At 36.9% G+C, this 20,997-nt stretch overlaps 1 protein-coding gene across 1 annotated transcript in view; it reads right to left on the minus strand.

Annotated features, from left to right (window-relative positions):
• LOC145669677 (uncharacterized) overlaps positions 1-20,997 on the minus strand; it is a 429,650-nt gene that overhangs the window by 107,220 nt on the left and 301,433 nt on the right. The window contains exon 9 of the mRNA XM_081737933.1: positions 940-1,122. Coding sequence (XP_081594059.1) covers positions 940-1,122 — 183 coding nt within the window. The remainder of the gene's footprint in view (positions 1-939; positions 1,123-20,997) is intronic.

Below are 20,997 nucleotides of genomic sequence, written 5' to 3' on the forward strand. Positions count from 1 at the left end.
TATTGGGACAGAAAATACTAGGATACTTTCAACTTAAAGTGCCACATTTAGAGTCGGCACATTCAATTTAAAATATCATGATTTTATTCTAACACCATGTGTGAGAATGTAGCATGAGTTCCCGGCTTTTTACGTATTAATGATCATGCCAGAAATATTATGTATATATTTTAATTGTATTAATGTTACATTTATTTCGTATCATTTTAATATATCGTGAATACATGTGTTTAATCTAGGAAATACTTCTTTCCCTCTTTACTCTACCTCTTCTTTCCTCACTGTCCCAATGACACGTACCCGTTTTCAGAACACGTTATTCCTGTCATGTATAGTAAAACTTTATTTGGATCTGTAATACTCGAAATACAGTTTATACATATTTTTGGTTATTACAATAAAAATTCTTATCAATTATATCCCTAGTAGCAAAAACGCTTTCGGTCAGTTGGCGCGTGGTTGGCTTTTGGCTTTCTACGCTTGCACTTGAAACGCATGCTTCCATACAGCCTACGTTTTGTTGTACTTGCAAGCAATGCTTTTTAGACCCTGCTTAGCAGAGCGTTATAGCATGATTGGCCGCTCATTGGCTATAGACTTCATTTGCCTTGTAAAACGATTGCATCAAGCTTGAATAGAACACTGAATGAAAGATTGCCCCATGGAACTTCGTTACTGGAATCCAGCTTGCGGCTTGCTTGCACGTTTTCCAATCAAGTTGGATGCAAGCTTGGCAGACTTGCAATTCAAGTTTCAACAACCGGTTTGTAAGTTGTGTCTGCTACTAGGGATATGTTTATATGAAAGCGTTGCATGGTTTTCGCATAATATTCGATCAATATGTCTTTTGGAATCAATGACTCAAATACATTTATAAATAATAGAATAATCTAACACATTTAAGTTTTTATATTTTATGAAATAAAAATATATTCTTACGGTAGCCTCGTTACGTGTGTCATGATGTTGCAAATTGTAAAAGCAGGAGGAGTATAGTTCTCGTGAACTGTACTTATCTCTTCAATGAACACCATCGTATTATCCGTAAACTTTATCCACAAAGAATTCAAACAGATACCTCCAAGAACAGCAAATGTTAACAGCACAACTATCCAGAAAAATCTGAAACCAAAGTATATTTCACATAACGCAAATCAATCAATCAATATTACAATATTGGCAAAACGTTTTCACAAGATTTAAGTAAAATTTTGAACAATAATACACACACACACACACACACACACATCTATCTATCTATCTATCTATCGATCTATCTATATATATATATATCGTTTATGAATGCGTATCTTGTGAAATTGGTGAACTCTTGTTTCCGTATATTCTTAAACATATCTTTATTCCTTATCATTATCCAAAACCAGTCTATATTATGTTATATTATATCTCGAATTAAACTAATCTGTTAATGGTGAGGACTTTTATTCAAGAATGTACTTACAGTTTAAGAGTATTTTATAAATATAACGTATATCATAACTAAAATAATTTTTACATGACACAAATAAACGTCCGTCAAGCTGGCCCGCACAAATTTCATATTCAAACTAAAAGAGTACCAAAAATTTGTACCCAATTTGTACCAATTTGTACCACGAAAATTAGAATTTGTACCCCCACCAAATTTCGAAAAAAATGAACTTTTGATGACGTCAAGCTGGCCCGCACAATTTATTTTCCTTTCAAATTCGAAAAAAAAACGGTACCAAAAATTTGTATCCAATATGTAGCAACTTGTACCACTAAAATTAGAATTTGTACCCCCAGCAGTTTCGAGAAAATTGAAGTTCTGATGGCGGGCCAGCTTGACGTCTAACAGGCCCGCACAATTTACTTTTCTTTCCAGTTCGAACAAAAACGGTACCAAACATTTGTACCCAATATGTACCAATTTGTACCACTAAAATTAGAATTTGTACCCAGACCAATTTCGAAAAAATTAAATTTCTGATGGCGGGTCAGCTTGACGTCAAGCTTGCCCGCACAATTTATTTTTCTTTCCAATTCAAATAAAAAGGGTATCAAAAATTTGTACCCAATATGTACCAATTTGTACCACCAAACTTAGAATTTGTACCCCTACCAATTTCGAAAAAATTGAATTTCTGATGGCGGGTCAGCTTGACGTCAAGGTGGCCCGCATAATTTATTTTCCTTTCCAATTTGAACAAAAACGGTACCAAAAATTTATACCCAATATGTACCAATTTGTACCACTAAAATTAGAATTTGTACCCCCACCAATTTCGAAAAAAATTGAATTTTTGATTGTAATATGTATTGTAGAAATTAGAGTTTGTACACCCACCAATTTTGACAAACTTGAATTTTTTGGCGGGCAAGCTTCTGGACCGCACAATTTATTTTCTTTCCAATTCGAACAAAAACGTTATCAACAATTTGCACCCAATACGTACCAATTTGTACCACTAAAATTAGAATTTGTACCCCCACCAATTTTGACAAATTTGTATTTTGACAAATTCGAATTTTTGTCTTCAGTGGTTAAAAACAAAGCATTATTTATTCTATTTTTGTCAATTACTTGTTTAATTTTCCCATCCTGGATATAATTCCTCATCCGTTCAGTGTTCCATTGTTAGTTTAGAGCAGCGTTTCCCAACCTTTTTAACTTGCGGCACACTACAGGTGTAATTTGAATTCTCGCGGCACACCAGTATTATATATATATATATATATATATATATATATATATATAATTACGGTTATTATTTGTAAATATAAAATAACGTGGTGGTATTTTTCTGTGATTACTGATCTCCTTACAGAGAAGAAAGCTCAATCATTGGTTTTCCCCCGTTGTAAATCATTATGCTTATTTTTCAATTTAATTTTAAAATAGAAAACAATTGCAATGAAATATAGGACTCGGGTTTTTAAAAATCCACTTTCTCTTTCAAAAACTGTATCTAACCTTTCACTAAAAAGGAAGATCACTAAATAACGAACAAATAAACAAATCTCCTGTACCTTTAAAACACAAATGTAGGTAATTTGTATGCATGTTTGCTTGTTGAATTTACTGAATGATATGTTAAAATTTCAAGTTACGAAATAGCCTGCAATAATAAAGAAGCAATAATGGTCATGACAATGATAAATACGTTTTTCAACATTAAAAATGTACAGAAAACTAACACAGTATGAAACTTAAAATCGTAGATTTATACTAGAGGTTCATAGTAATGTGAAATACAAATATACATTTTCCTCTATGTCTTGCAATTTGGTTCCTATAGAATTAATAATTTGTTTCGATTTCCTCGCGGCACACCCGTGGCCCGTTCGCGGCACACCAGTGTGCCGCGGCACACCGGTTGGGAAACGCTGGTTTAGAGATACGGTTAAATTTTTTGATTGCTTCTATACATCACTTGACTTAGCAAGTGCGTACTTCATTCTCCTCCCTCTTGCCTTTAAAAAAAAAACTTGTATCCAGTATTGATGGGTCGAGGCAGTTCATTTGGTGGAGCTAGCTCATTCGCTCCGGCACCGATACGGGAGTCGTTCAAAGGTGCCAGTACCTTTTGGAACGGTTGGGAGTTGACGTTCGAAAAGGAGCCTGTTCTTTTTATGAATGGTTGGGAGTCGTCGTTCAAAGGTGCCAGTTCTTTGTTAACTGGTGTTGTGTCATTCAAAAGGTAACGACTACGTTCACTGAGTTCCCATGGTTCCTAACAGATGGAGGAACAGATGGACGTCTGCTTTGTAGCTTTTTCGCAGCCAAAGAGTTCCTCTGTCGAAAAAGACTGGTACTAACGACCAGCGAATCGTCACGTAACGCAGACCTGTTTTCAGATTATGAAGAACAAAAGTATTATCTACGTAGAGTTGCCATATTTCAAAAATGAAAATCCGGGTCGCTACTAAATTACGAGAATCTTTGAAATGCTTAAAATGAAAAGAAGTGTTATACACTAATTTACTTTCTTCCACTAGGTAGAGTTATTCAAGTATTACGTAATCACATTTTTAGTCCTTTTATTTTTCTTCTTGAATGGTCAGCGGAAAATTGCCAAAAATATCGGCCAGGGATTATTGATTAAAATATTTCAGAAGCAAGATGCAGATTGCAGGTAACAATAAGATTGAGCAGTAAAACCCATTCTGGGAAATTTGATATTGCTTAACAAACTCACGAATGAGAGAGAAAAACAAACTACTGTTGTGTATAGCTCGTGTCCTCGTGCCTCTGCAGTATTAGCAGACGACGCGACGCCTTGCGAGGAAAAAACAGACCCACCCGTACGCTTACTTTCAAAGGTAAACATGCCCGGTGCCCGCAACCCTGTATGCATTCTTATTGGCTTCTGGCTCTATCGGTGTCGGTAGGAGTGTGCAGTAGTTTTGTGCATTCTTATTGGCTGTTTCGGAGCGGAGTCGTCGTTACTTTGAACTGCTGGAATTGTGTAAGGTGCTCTCAATACTAAACTGCTGGTGTCGTCTGCGGAGCTGTCGTTACTTTGAACGGGCAGTTCCAAATGTATGAACTAGTTCCATACTAGTTCACATGAAGGTGTCGTTCAAAAGAGTCAGTTCGTTCATGAACGACCCATCGCTAGTATCCAGTTCTTATTTATGTTTAGAAGAATAGAAATAGATCAATCAAGAATTCATCATGCCACCAAAACGAGGCAAACCACCGTATATTGAGAAACGTTATATCGAAGAGGAAATCATGAAGTATAAGGAGGAGGTAGTTCAAGATAGTACGTATTCTCTTAATTAATAAAAACACCAACTTACTTACGAAAAGAGTTGTGTTTTGAAGACTCGCATCGTGAATTGTTCCTGTCAACTTAAAACCATTTAAATAAAAATGCATGTATACAATACTGTAATAATGAAGCAAATTCTATTATTTATCAAATATATATTATAAATTTGAGTAGATACACATATGAAAACGTAGAAATATGTAGAGGCGTATATGTAGAAGAGGAGTTAGGAATTGTCTGCTGGGGGGGGGGGACAGACCTACTGTAGAATCTCGCAAATTTTGACAGGACTTGGTAGATGGCCATCTTATAAGTGGCATTTTTACTTTTTGTAAAAAAGTTGGAGGGGCAATGCCTCCCGTGTCCCCATAGCTCCGCCCAGTAAATGAAACACAGAAAAGTCTCTGAATTAGCATAAGCAAGCTGAAAGAGGGAGCGAACCAGTTATATGGATCGTGCTGGCGTCGTAGGTAGGATAACCAACGTCGAGGGCAGTTTCCAGTGTGTAACGAGATGTTTATTTAGAGTTAAAAAAAAAAAAGTAAATCAGCTTCACATTATAACTGTTGTTGGAGGGAGTTGGAGTGAAGAGAAAATAACGTTGGCCTCTGAACATACTCTTTGTTAGCTTTTCAGTTCTGGGGAAAATGCATGGAGTTCACTACATTTCATATTACTGCGTTATATTTTTTGGTATTTTACCTAAAAATTTTGGGGGGACGCGTTCCCCATCACCTCCGCTAACAACTCCCATTATCTAAGTCTTATCATCATGGTTAAGTTGCAGGAGGGAAGTTGACTGACATAGTTTAACACTATAGAATTGAGAGTTGGAAAAATTTAAATTTAGTATAATATATCATAAAAAAAATCTATAACCGATCAACAGGCCTGACGAAATGGTTTCGAGGGCCGGATTTTGTCAGGGGCCCGACTGCTTTTAACCGTAATTAAAACCTAAAGTGTGTCTACAATAGTTGTAATAATTGTAACTAGATACTTAGTGTTCCCCGGAACTCTGATATGTTTTAGGGGCTGACATGTTTTTAGAGGCAAGTGTCCCCCGGAGCTCTGTGAGTCCCTCCGGAGGAGACCAGAATAATACGTCTATAACATAATAATAAATAGAACAGTACCATATGAAAATAATAAGTGCTTCTCCGAATACCGTTGAGCCTCCCCCAGGAACATTATTTTCTGAAATAAACACTGCTCAGTGTCTATTAGTATGTCCGAATGTTCTCACATAGACTGGTGTCTGTAATACTAATAATTATGTATTCTGTGTATACCTTCGCATGTTCTATTGAACGTATCATTTAACTTACTAAGTTAAAAATAATAATTTCGCTCTAATATAAAGCCAATCAGGAAAAAAGAAAGAAAATACATCGACCACGTCTAAACTACTGAACAGATTGATTAAAGAATGGAAGCAATACAAATCTCTGGGAGTAGACGAAATTCCTTCCGCGTTAATTTTAGCTAAGGGGGGAAGGATTGTGAAACGAGTTACAGAAACTCATTTTCCTCATCTGGAAAAAAAGGAGGAATGGCCACAAGATTAGAAGGGATCAATCATCGAAAAAATGAACGCGACGCTCGGCGAGGACACTTCTTCCCCCTTCTCAATTTCTTAACGGTTGTCTTTGGGGTGAAAGTTGGAAACTGGGACTGTTTAGAAAAAATGCATTGCAATGCCATCTTTGGGCCAAGAAAACACACTTTTTCTGAAGGGAAATAAGAAAATAGTAACAGGATGAATCATATATCCATCTCACTGCTGGTGGTCACACGGGCGAGCACTGCAGATGGTGATATTGATTGACTTTGTTCGTCAATGCTGGGAAAGTTTCCCTCGAGGCTTCATGGTTGTTACGGAATTCGAATACGAGTGTAAGTTGATGATATGCAAGGTGGACAAAAAAGTGAAGCTGAGTGCAAGATACTTTTAAGAATCCATTCTGACACCTATATATCGGAGACATCCCACAATTGTATGGAATTGACGCGAAGCAGGCAATGATCCATATGGACACGGCTTTGAGTCATACTGCCAGAACATCACTACGCTTTTATCAGGAAATGGCTGAGGAATTAGGAATTCGTGTTATTCCGTTTGAAGACTCCTATGAAAAGGCCAGAAGCCAGTCCAATGAATTTTTGCGCATTAGAAATGTTGAAACGACGTCTTCATCGCCAACCGCGCACCTTGAAAAAATCCCATTACTTAACCTTCTCAATGCTGGTTGATTTTCGGCGCCATTCGATAACACTCAAGCACCACGAGGTCAGACATCCCACTGATCCCGAAACAGACCAACAGTTCCAGCATGATAGGCCAGGTAGCAGTACCCAATCGAAATGATCTGCTATAAAGCGAACGACCTACCGTAAAATTCTTAGGCAAATATTATGACTGAAGATGGACGGGAATGAGGAATAGCGGAATCTTCACAACGAGAAGCTACATTTAACGTTTAGCAAACATTGTCAGTTTTATGAAAACCGGAAGGTTCAGGTGAGCAGGTCACATAACCAGAATGGAAGATAGTAAGTGTGTTTTAAAAATTTTAACTGGAAATCTAATTGAAAAAAAATACTAATGGGAAGACCCAGGTGCAGATCTGGGGACAATATGAAGATGTAACTCGCAGAAATAGGTATACAAAGTAGAAACTGGAACTGGATCCAGTTGACCAAAGTCAGAATTAAGTGGAGAGATTTTCTCAACGTAGAGTTGAACCTCCGGTTCACATAGGCTATATAGTTATTTCAAAACAATTAATTTAAATAAATTTCACAAAATACACTTACTTGCTCTACAGGAACTATAGTTTTTAAAATCCTTTTCCCATTGTTTTATGAATAGTTCTAGAATTCATTTAGAATTATTCAAAAGCTTTAAAATTTCGTTACAGAAAGATCAATTGTATTCTTTGGATAATACAAGGATACAGATTTTATTTTTATAAGAAATACACTTTATTGATCGGAACATCGAAAAGAGGAGAGTACTTGATTCGAAAACCCATTGTAATTTAAGCCTCCTGCAAAGTGAACTTAAAGCTTTGAAAGTTTAAAAAAAACGCTATAATTCTCTTGATGAATTATTGTTTCTTTATTCATTACCCAGGTAAGATTGCACCCAAGCGTTCTGATGTTTGGTTGAAAATAGTTCAAAATCTTCGAGACAACAACAGGGGAGAAACAACACCTGGAGCCGTAAGAATGCAAGTAGCAAGGAAGGGATCTTCCATTGCAGAGAGGCTTGGACTTTATTCAGAGGCTAAAGATACATCTCGCATTTCCTGCGAAAACGAAGATAGCACTGATGAAAAATCATCAGAAGGTAAAATTTTATTACAGTTCTAATATGTATTTTCAAATCGATTAAGAGGTTTTGAGAAGTCATTGCCTTAGGCTGTCATTTAAGATAACTAATGAGAAAATTTCAGATGAAATCTATGTACCGCCTCAGTTTAGTTACATCACAACACTTTGTTTTGTGAGTTCTAATTGTAACTACATTCAGTGGCCAAAAGTCACACGTAGGATTTCCCGATTTGAAGATGTTCCATATATGACTCCCGAATCTTGCCGTCAGTAGCAGCCTATGGTCCTATGGCGCGTTGAGCAGTTTCTTACAAACAGGTGTGTAGTAAACATGACAATACGTTGCGAGTTGTCTAAACTTTCAACATGGGATGATAATCGGTACAAGACGCATAAATTGGAAATTAAACAAGAATTTGGGTTAATAGTGTCAACAGGTGATCTCGCATATCGTAAAGAAAATGTTGCACTCGGCGCACAGAATGAGAATAAGTGTTTGATTAACGACTGTAATGTCATCTGATCTGATTAGAGCCATACGGGAGGATCCATCGGCTATTGTGAGTCAGATCTGCTTTACGATGGGGGAAAGCACTGTTACGGCCAAATGAAACGTGGTGCACTCATTGGGTCCCGAGCACAACCTTAGGAGAGGGAGGGCCCGGAAGCTGCAGGATCTGAAAAGCCGTTCTGAATCTGTCATGGGGACATGTGGTCCCTTCTTTCCTAATTGGACCCATGCACACCCAATCTCAAAGTGCACGTGGTACCTCAGCCATAACTTGAAGTAGCCAGAGTCAGGCTTTAAGCCCCAGTGGCGGCGTACGGTGAGGTTACCTCAAATGACCATTCCACTGACTTTTCAGAAGGGGGACCTAAGTTAACAGGAAGCCTGTCTCTACCAGGAGAAGACTGGGAGGATGATCGTCTGGGAGACGTGAGTGGGATCCTGTCCCGCTTCGCTATCGTCCGCAAATCAAATGTATCCTGATCGCTCACTCATCCACTGAGGAGGCTGTCACGGTTCTCTGTAATTTAGTAGGAAGGAGGGTTTTACTCTTGAAGCTTTGACAATTGCCGAAGAATGGGTGATGTTGAGGTCATAAGTAGTAAGGCACTCACCAAGAAATTGCCCTGCGGCGTTACTTCTGACTGCTACCGTAGGGGAAGGGATCTGTGTGCTGTGTGTGCTCATCTCTTCAGTCAAAGAGGTCTGTAGGTTCTAATGACCGTAAGGTGAGCCAAATCATTACCAATTTGAATATGAGGCATAAGGACTCCATTTCTACCAGGACTGTACAGAGACAAATGCATTCCAATGGCTTCAGTAACCAACGACCGATTCGTGTTCCTTTGCTGATACCTCGACACAGAGCTCAACGACTGGCGTGGCCCGCGAATAGCGTCAGTGGATCATGGAAGATTGGCGGCGTACAGTGGGTTGAAATCTCAAAAAGCTAAACAAAATATGGAAACATTGTTCAATTAGCAGGATATTATTACAATATAGGTATTCGAGGTCATTGATAACGATTGTGAAATCAAAAATAAAAATTTCAAAATGGCTACTTTAATATGGCAGTCATGTTTAGAAAATCTCCAAATAGGCCGAGAACTAGTTTCATTATATGTTTGAGGTCGTTGATAACGATTATGGAGTCAGAATTCTAAAATTTAAAATGGGTATTAATTTTTTAAAGTATCCAAAATAGGTTGAAAATTAGGTTTTTGTGTTAGATCGCTGATGACGATTATGGAGGCAGAATTCTAAATGTGACAATGGGAAGACATTCCTTTCTAACTTAATGCTTTTTTCCCTCTAATTTGATTATGTACAATTTTTTGGTACCCGGGCCCCCTTGAGGGAAATAACTGAATTACTTATTTCATCAGAAAAAGTTTTTAAAGAATATTATTCAACCACGTATTGTCAAATTTCTTCAATCATTTTATTAAGTATTTTAAGACCAGTGTGTAGCCTTACAATTGCTATTCTTGACATATGTTGGGAAAGACATGAATAAATTCTGCAAGGGCAATTATGGGCAGCAGCTGGTTCTTGTGAATTCCGGTATCTTGTAGAATTGTGTTTGCCGTAATATCAATGTGTCGATAGTATTATGTCCAACGGCGCCGACTTTCCAAACTTTATGTCAGGGCATATCAATGGCGAGGTATGTTAACCTATATGTGCAAAAATTTTGCAATATTACTGAATAAAATGTACAAAAAATAAACTTTACAATTTATAACCACAGACTTTTAGATGTAGTCATGAATTAATCAAAATATTCAAATCCTGTGATACAGGTGCAGGTGCTTTCCAAGATCAAACACTTTAATAGCTATGAAAATACAGTTAAAAGTTACAATATTATGAACAACATATAGGCTACCAATTTCAATTATTGTTCATGTACAGAACTTTGCAAAATTATGTAAGAAAGATTAAAAAATGTGTTATCATTTGGCACATAAACTTCGACAGATTAACAATTTCATACATAGCACATTCTTGTTAATCAATGAAATATACGTTATTAAATGATTAGTGAAGCTATTCAGTACAATATTCTACAATTAATTCACAATTCGAAAAGTTTCCCATATTTACGGTTTGATATCTAATCTCGTGGGTACAGTCAGCGACAAAAGTTCTTCCCGTTTGAGAAAATTAGTTTCATAATGAACTATTTAATATTTTAATATTTTATTACGTTCACAAGTTATACACGGTTAAATATTTTATCTTTAATTTAGAGGTGACCAAGTGTGCTCTAATTTATACATGTAAGGGGTTGAACGGTGGTCATAATCTTTTATTAGATTGCTTGTAAGGTGTTGAGAAAGTAGCGATAACTTTCCTTATGTAAACTCTATTATATTACAGGGATTGGAATATGTGTTCGTGATTTTTAATTTCTGCTGTGTTAAATAGGAATTACAAAAGTATACCGTAGTCTTATGAAATTTCTGCTGCTATGTTAAATAAAGGTGAAAGCCAAATAATATTCTTTTATAATCTTATATTTTAAAAGGCCACAGTCTTTTATAATTTCTGCTATGTTAAATGGAGATTTAAAAAAAAGGTATTATACTCTTTTTTATGTAATTTCTGCATGTGGTCATATCCATTCTAGACTGTGTATAATTTCTGCTATGTTAATAGGAGTTGGAATATGTGTTCATAGTTTTTAAGTATTTTCTTCTATATTAAAACCAATGCTTGTAGCTCTTCATATGTAATTTTTGCTATGTTAAATAGGGGTCGTAAAACTGAACGAGTACACTCTCCTTGGAACTAGAAGTGAATTAGTACCGAAATCTGAACCGGAAATGGAACTGGAACCGGAACTCTTTTTTAATTTTTGCTATGTTAAATAGGAATTGCGAAAATATACCGCAGCCTGCTGATGTGTTAAATAGGGTTTACAAAATTCTGCATGGGGTCATAGACTGATGTGTTACATAGAAGTTGGGAAAATGGGTCATATAAGAGAACGAGTTTTATATTACTTGGACTAAAAATTTCTGCTATGTTAAATAGGAGTTAGAAAAGGTGTTCATAGTCTCTCCTGCTATGTTTAATAGGAGTTGAAAAGAGGAGTCGTAACCTTTTACCAACATTTTTTTTAAAAAAAGGCCATAAAAGAGAACGCGTCCTAACCTTATTATGTTACATAGGGGTTGCGAAAATATGTCATACCCTGCTATGTTAAATAGAAGTTAAAAAGGCAGCAGTCTTTTATAATTTCTACTATGGTAAATAAGGGTTGAAACAGTAGTCCCAGTCTTTCTTGTATATGTTACATAGGTGATGAAACATATTTTCATAGTCTGCTCTTGTGCCGTAGCTTTTACGTAAATTAAAGTCTAAACTGTGTAATCTCTACTAGGTCTGTGTTAAATAGGGGTTGGAATAATCTGCTGTTGTGTTAAATAGGGAGTTGTAAAGGATAACGAGTTCACCCCCAGGATATGTGATCGGAACCGGAACTGAATTGGTACCGGAATCGGAACTGGAACCGGAGTCGTACTCGTAACCAGAACTGAAACTGGAGTCGGGACCGGAACTGTGATGCTGCTGCGCATGCACAAAAACAAGCCCAAAAGAGCCCACTCACTAGCGTTCTATCTTCAGTTTTTTCTGTTGGTCTTCGATTTCATTTCATTTTTACTTTTGTTCTTATAACAATTATATGCGTCTTAACTAGGCGGAAACTCGGACAGTATCTTAAAATGGGCCCTATCCACCTTTCTCCCATTTGTATTCCTAATGTTGTTATTCTTGTTAATTTGTTACTAGCTCTAGTGTAAAATGGAATCTGAGACTGTATCTAGTAGCATGTAATTAAATTATATTAAAAATTAATAGCATACTTATCAATGCTACAAGACTCACAAATGATATTTCGTCCATTATCGATGTCAATAGTGCTGTTTACCTTTTAATACCACACTTTATATATATGATGATCTATGAAATATACTTCACCGTTTACTAACATACTATTAACATGCTGACTTTACTTACAGATTTCAGTGAAGACAGCGAAACTTACTGGAACAATGAATTTGACACCGAAAAGAAAGAAACTTTTTCGGAACATGATTATATAGTGCGAATTGAGGACTCTGAATGGAGTAAAATTAAACCAGTGACCTATGTTTATAGGCTAAAAAATCAAGGTGATAGATGCTACAAGGCAGTGCCGAAGGGGTCGTGGACACATGTCGTGAATTTGTATCTCTGAAAAAAAAAACAAGAAAAGAGTGTACTTGGGTGTTTAAGCGGGCCACTGTTTCTAAAGACGGAGAGGTTATATATGGACGTGGAATTTGCAAACAGTGTCCATCTAAGGTTTTCTTTCAGATGCATAATGAAGATGATACCCATATTCTTCTATTAAAAGTCAGAGAACCAAAAGTTAAACATCAGCATAGTAAAAAAATGAAGAGGCCTATCTCCGGGGTGTACAGGAGAGAAATTGCTAGTGCACTGTTAAGCAAAGCCCCAAGCACATTTCAAAAAGAACTTGCATCAAAGCTAATAGACGAAGAAGGGAAGGAACCGTGTCATTTTCCATCTAGGCAAGTTTTACGACAAATCGTAAGTGAAAATAAAAATAAATCTCTTTTTGATTCAGATCCGGTGAAATCGCTCATCAAGGCCAAATATGACAGAACGTATTTTGGATCTATACAAGATATCAGCTTGGATCCATTTTTTGTTCGTTATTCTTCCCCTACTCAACTAGACAAATACAATATGATGTGCAGAAAAGAAAAATCCAGTATCATAGTTGACGCTACGGGCTCAGTATGCAAACCGCCATCACACCATCTACCCGAGAACGCTGTCTATGTAAAAAGGAGACCACTTTTCATCTATCAAATTATGCGTGCACCAATTGAAGGATCTTCATTTCCTGTTGCGCAAATGGTGAGTGAACGACATGACATATCTGCTATAAAAAATTGGTTTGATGATTGGCTTAAGAGTGGTGCTAAACATCCTCAAATCTTCATCTCAGACTTTTCCTTAGCTTTGATTGGAGCTGCTGCTAGAAGCTTTGGAAATTGTTCTGATATCACTGAATATTTAAGTAAATGTTTCGCAGTTTTACTGGGTAACGATGAGCAATTACCACCTACCTGGATACGGATTGATGTAGCACACTTTATGAAGCTTGTGGCAAGTCTTAAGTGTTTCAAAACTGGTGATAGAAGAGTGAAAACGTTTTTTTGTAAGTGCATTGGACTTCTTCTTCAAACTGAATCATTCCATACAGCAAAAAATCTTATTCAGGATATAGTATTCATTGCTTCCAGCAAATATGATGGTTGGGATAAATCTGGCGTTCTATCAAACTGTGAAAAAATAAAAGAAAAGGTAAAATATTCAATTGCTACTGGAGATTTATTAGAATATGATAAAGGTATGGAAGAAGAGCCGATAGAAAAAGAAATCCCATTTGATGTTGATACAGAGGAGCCTGATTTGATTACCAAACAAAACGTAAACGGACATGTAGCAAAATGGATCGACGAACTTATAGAAGATGCAAAGAGCAAAGCTACATCCACCGATAATGGGGATAGGGACAATCTTCTGTATCTCCCAAACTTTGTACATCAGTTAAGAAGATATTTAATGTACTTACCCATGTGGGGTGCTGTTTTGCGGCCACTATATAAAAGCGGAGCTCACAGACCATCAAGTGCCAGTGTAGAGAGTTATTTTAAAACTATTAAGAAACTTGTTTTGAAAAACGAATTCACACCCATGCGTGTTGATCGGTTTGTTTGTCTTCACTTAGATGATATCGAAGGGGAAATGAAATTGTGTTTTTCTGCAGAAAAGAATAAGCATGGTATTTCTGAAGATTGCAACCAGGGTCTAAATACATTCAGTAAGGAAAAAGAAGATATAGGTAATTACAAAGATGTAGATTCAGAAGGTGAAGTTCAAGATCCAAAATTTTTAGGAAACACAGATGAAGAGTTGCAATCAGCTAATGATTTCAGAATAGAAACTCATGATAAAGATAAAGAGGAAAACTGGAGAAACAAGAACATACCTCCTAAGAAAAGAGGAAGATTTTCTCACTTATGGCCTAGTAATGATTGGCTTACTATTGATCTATCGCATCCAAATGTTACTGGAGCATTGGGAATACTAAAAAAACGGTAATTTGTGTAACTCAGTGAAATTGGAGGGTCATTTGTATTTCTTCAGAAACACTTGCTCATTCGACTCGTTTATACAATGTCTCACATGTTTGTATTGTGACTGTGCAAATATTAGAGAGAAAAATGGATCGCGAAACGATTGAAAATGATGTCATAAAATCAGTAAAGCTCTTAAGCAAAAGTAAGGCAAGAAAACCAGCCTATGATTTGCAAGCCAAAATTCTCCTTCAACTATTCACACCTAAACCCTTAGAACATTCCATTACCGTGGTTGATTGTTCATCAGTTGTATCAAGAATTGTAAATAATGCATTGCCTAATTTCCTTGCTAGTGGGAAAGAAGAAAAATTCTGTACTTCAGAAAACTGCACATTTAAAAGGGAAAGCGTAATAAAATGCATATTTATGAACTCCGAATACGTTGCCAATAGGGTCGAATTTGAACAAGCACTTAACAAAAGATTTGAGATGTCGTATACGTCTTCGACATGCAGGGAAAAGCTGCAAAGTTCAAGCACATGTGATGGGTCTCTAGCTGGAAAGACTATAGTTTTAGGTGACCTTTTCTGGATTGAAACGGGAACACTTCTAAAGTTCACGGGTGAAGGAGCTATTTTACAAGAGGAACCTTTATTTCAAGTTGGAGAGCTCCTTCAAATGCTAGAAATTACTGGACGTCGTTTTACACTATAAGCAGTTCTTGACTTTATCCAGCCATCTACTTCTTCAAACATATCTCTGAACAGAGATTCAACCTTTTGTCACATAAACCTTGGACACTACCTAGCTCATGTTCGAAGAATGGATGGTACTTGGATCACCTACGATGACACTAGAAGCGTTGCCTTTCCTACGAAGAAGAAAGTGACACCTGGAATTTTGATGAAGGTTTCTCCATGTAGACTAAAATTCAATCTTTCCAAAAGGTTAAGTCATTTAGAAATTTTACCTTTTGTCATGTAAATATTGTATTGCTACATAACATTTAAAAACAAGTTTTTTTATTATCAAATTTTGTCTTTTGCTATTAGAATATTGTCAATATTGCTTGCTGAAACATTTTGTATCTTTGCAGTGAATATTTACTTTAGTGTACCATTTATACTACAATGTTCTCTGAAGTTAACTTAGTCAACTCGTCATTTCAAGATGTGAGCAGAATATTTAATGCACAGTATTACAGTTTTGTAATCAAATTTATTTACATTTTTTCTGTATCTTCCTTGTTGAAATGTTTTTCATAATGTGTGATAATTTCCACAGAAGTCTGCAATAAAGCAGGAGAGATTTATGAATAAACCTCGGCTAACGTATATTATTCCGATCATCTGATATAGAACTTTTTTCAACATAAATATGAATGTGTATTAAATGTGCCTAGTTTGAAGGCAGGGACGTACGCAGGAACTTATTTCGGGAGGGGTCTAAAGCGTTTCGGGGGGGTCCAAATACAATTTGAGGCTAAATTATATGAACATTTCTAAAATTGCCCCTAGAAGTAGACTACATTTACAAAAAAGTCGGGATTTCTGGGGGGTTCCGGACCCCCAGGACCCACCACCTGTGTACGCCCCTGTTTGAAGGTAAAGACTAAAAAGTTTTAAGAGGAAATTACGACTTCAATTGTGTTCATTATTAACAACGATTTAATATGTGCGAAGTATTTAGAAATCATCAATTAAAACGATTGTTATGAATATCATAGATTAGACAAAATAAGCTCATCTTCTTTTTCTCCTTAATCCAAAAGTTGGTGAGAAAATATGGAAGTTTTGTAGTTTCTTCCTCCGTATAGCCAGCTGTTTGGCATGGTGTTCCCTTTTTATTCCACTGAGATATTCTATATGAAGTCTTACTCTTCTCGCACTTCCTTCTATTTTTCCTTCCAGCAGTATTCTTATCCAGTAAGAGAGTGTCGGAAAGGGGTGGCCAATCACACTATTTCTTCTTGCTTCTATCGTTGATACAATTATCTTGTTCTTCCCAGCCTTTGTCAGTAATCCTTCGGTTTGCATTCTATCGGTCCAGAAAATCCGTAGCATTCTTCTCCAGCACCACATCTCAAACACTCCCAACTTCCCTTTCTTAGTATTTTCGAGCCGGATTATTGCTTCTTTTTTTACCATTATGGTGCATTTCAATGTGTCTGTTTTTTCATTCATCTTGCATTTTTCTTATAGGAGGCTGTTTAAAGCTGTTTCTAAGCCTTCCTCGTTTTCTGATAATGACGCTATGTCATTTGTAAAGCCGACAGTGCTGAAGAACTTTCCATTCACTCTAATTCCTTTTTCGTTGTTCTGATGGAATTCTTGCATGGCTTCCTCAATGTAGACATTAAATATGCATGGTGAATGCCCGCATTCTTGTCTTACAACTTTCTTTATACTCTTCTCTTTGTCTTCTTATAAGACCTGTTTGGTTTTCTAGTCCATGTACTACTCGTCTATCTCTCTAGTCTATTCCTTTCTTCTTTAGAACTTCATGCAGTGTGCTCCATTTCGCGTTATCAAATGTCTTTACACATCGATGAACGCTATTACAACCACTAAAGTTTACTCTTAGAGACTGTTCGATTATCAGTCGTATAGCCTCTCCTGTTCCTTTAACTGACGCCAAATAAGTCTTTGGACAGGTTCTCCTCTATTCTTTTTTCCACACGTCTTCGAAGTATTCTTATAAGTATTTTTGACACAAGTAATATCAAACACTATTGTTTTCACATTTAACGCTCAAAATCTTTCGGCACTTTACCTGTTACGTACATTTTGTTTATTAGTTTATACAAAACTCCTTTCACTCTTTATCCTAAATTCTTTATAATTTCAGCTGGTATTTCATTCGGTCCGGTTGCTGCATCTGACTTCAGTGTTTGCACTGTTTCTTCAAATTCCACTTTTAAAATTGATGGTCCCAAGTAATCTTCATGTACTTCTTCGTCTACCACCGTTTCTTCCCGGTTCAGTTTCTTTGTAAACTTCTACGCATTCCTTCCATCGATGTGTTCTATATTCTTCCTATATCTGAACGTTTCCGTCTTTGTCCTTTATTACATTTGTAGTGGTTCTTATGTGAGAAACTTAATTTTTCACATTCTTGTAAGCTTGTTCTATGTCTCCAGTCTTCATATTTTCATCAATTTCTTTGCATTTGCTAACCACCCTTTTCTTGCCTTTCTTGTTTCCCTGTTTATCAGGTTTCTGTATCGCTTGTATACTTCATCGTTCTTGTTTAGTTTGCAACTTCTTCGCTTTTCCACTAATTTCAATATTTCTTCAATTATCCATGCCTTGTAGTTCTTTTTTCCTGTTTTCCCATGTAATCATCACAGCTTTTGATTATTCCTGCCATTAAGCTCCTCTTACATAATATTTTTCGCAGTATCTGTTGTGGTAACTCATCTATCTGTTGCTCTCCAGAATTCTTTATGAGTCTTGACATTTTTCTTAGTTTGACTGAATTCCACTTGATGCACGGTTATAATATTCGCGTCATCTTATAGAGATCGATAACCAACACGAGCGAGTCATCTGTGCTCACATCTGCAGCTGAGAAACTTGTACAGAGCTTTATTTGATTTCTGAATCTGTTTCGAATTAGAATATTGTGTATTTGGTACTGTTCACTACCTCCTGGTTTGCCCAAGATAAGGTATAATTTAAAAAATTACATAAATTCAAATTTTTCGAAATGGGTGGAGGTACAAACTCTACTTTTCGTGTTAAAAATTGGTACATGTTTGATACAAGTTCTTGGTACAGTTTTCATTTGAATTGGAAAGAAAAATGTGTTGAGCAGGGCAGATTGACGTCAAGCTGGCACGCCATCAAAAAGTCATACTTTCGAAATCGGTAGGGGTACAAATTCTAATTTTGGTGGTACAAATTAGTACATATTGGATACAATTTTTTCGTGCCGATTTGTTCGAATAGGAAACAAAAATAAAGTGTGCGGGCCAGCTTCACGTCAAGCTGACCCGCCATCCAAAATTCATTTTTTTCGAAATTGGTGGAGGTACAAATTCTAATTTTAGTGGTACAAATTGGTACATATTGGGTACAAATTTTTGGTACCGTTTTAGTTCGAATTGGAAAGAAAAATAAATTGTGCGGGCTAGCTTGACGTCAAGCTCGTCCCCCATCAGAATTCAATTTTTTCGAAATTGGTGGGGGTACAAAATCTAATTTTAGTGGTACAAATTGGTACATATTGGGTACAAATTTTTGATACCGCTTTTGTTTGAATTCGAAAAAAATAAAATAAATTGTTCGGGCCAGCTAGACGTTACGTCAACCTGGCCCGCCATCAGAAATTCAAATTTTTCGAAATTGGTGGGGGTACAAATTCTAATTTTAGTGGTACCAATTGGTACATATTGGGTACAAATTTTTGGTACTGTTTTAGTTTGAATATGAAATTTGTGCGGTCCAGCGTGACGGGCGTAGCTGGCCCGCCATCAGAAATTCAATTTTCTCGAAATTGGTGGGGGTGCAAATTCGAGTTTTAGTGGTACAAATTGACACATATTGGATACACATTTTTGATACCGTTTTTGTTCGAATTGGAAAGGAAAATAAATTGTGCGGGCCAGCTTGACGTCAAGCTGACCGGCCATCAAAAATTCAATTTTTTCGAAATCGGTAGCGGTACAAATTCTAATTTTGGTGGTAAAAATTAGTACATATAGGGTACAAATTTTTGGTACGGTTTTTGTTCGAATCCGAAAGAAAAATGAATCGTGCGGGCAAGCTTGACGTCAAGCTGACCCGCCATCAGAAATTTTATTTTTTCGAAATCGGTAGCGGTACAAATTCTAATTTTAGTGGTACAAACTGGTACATATTGGGTATAAATTTTTGGTACCGTTTTTGTTTGAATTTGAAAGAAAAATCAATTGTGCGGGCTAGCTTGACGTCAAGCTGGCCCGCCATCAGAAATTCATTTTTTTCGAAATTGATGGGGGTACAAATTCTAATTTTAGTGGTACAAATTGGTACAAATTGGGTACAAATTTTTGGTACTGTTTTATTTTGAATATGAAATTTGTGCGGGTCAGCTTGACGGACGTCACAAATAATTCTCGTATTTATATACACACAGTACTGGAGAGGTTTTGAGGAAAGCCTTCGGGTCTCATCCTAAAAGAAGGGAAATTCGCAACCTACACCTTTTCGAGGGGGAAAGCGGGCAACGTCTTTGGTGGCTAATGTAGATGGAGACAGACCGACTCCTGGGATAAGGAGTCAGCTTCTACCAAGTGCCAACGGCCTTCTCGGAGGGCGGATGAGCGAGTGGAGGGCAGGGCACCTTCTTGTCCGTAGGAAAGGAAACTGTCCTAAAAGGCGCATGAACCACTAGATGGTCAACGGCATGGAGATGTGGAAAGGAAATGGGAATACTACCACAGAAGTGACGAAGGAGGAGAATATATAAATATGATGGTTCTTCCTTAGGCAGAAAGTTCCGAAGGAAAAATACTGTAGTCCCCCGTTCGGATTTCCGGATGTAGACTGCTCCGGGAAGAATCATCAGAGGAGAAAATAATAACAACTTTAATTTAAGCATAGGAACCTGGAACGTACGGACTCTACGACGTGAGGGAAAACTTGAAAACTTAAAAAAGTGAAAATGGACAAATGTAAAGTGGACATAGTGGGCTTGAGAGAAGTGAGATGGCCAGGGAAAGATGAGATAATATTGGGAAATTACAGAATATACTATTCGGGTGGCGATAAGAGCGAGAATGGTGTCGCGATAGCAATGAAGAATAAATAGCAAGTAGTGTAACCAAAGTGGAATACTGCAGGGACCGCTTGATGTTTGTAAAACAACATGCAATACCAGTGGATATTGTGATAATAAAAGTCTATATGCCAACAACCGGCCATGATTATAATGAAGTAGAAGTAAGGTATGATCAGATTAGTGATATCAGGAAGGAAGAGGAAAGGTCAACGTCGTAGTAATGGAACTTCAGCAGCGTAGTAGGAAGAGCTGAGAATAAGGTAGTGGGCCCGTTTGGACTAGGGAGAAGAAACGAACGAGGTCAAATGCTTATCGATTTCTGTAAGCAACATGATCTGGTGGTCATGAACATGTGGTTTAAGAAAAGAAGAAACAAGCTGTAAACGTGGAAAAGTCCAGGAGATAGGAAACGCTAGCAAATCGATTACATTTTTGTGAAGCAACGTTTCAGGAATAGTGTACGAGA

This window comes from Thermobia domestica, chromosome 14 (genome assembly GCF_964235325.1).
Source record: "Thermobia domestica chromosome 14, izTheDome1.hap1.1, whole genome shotgun sequence".
Lineage (NCBI taxonomy): Eukaryota > Metazoa > Arthropoda > Insecta > Zygentoma > Lepismatidae > Thermobia > Thermobia domestica.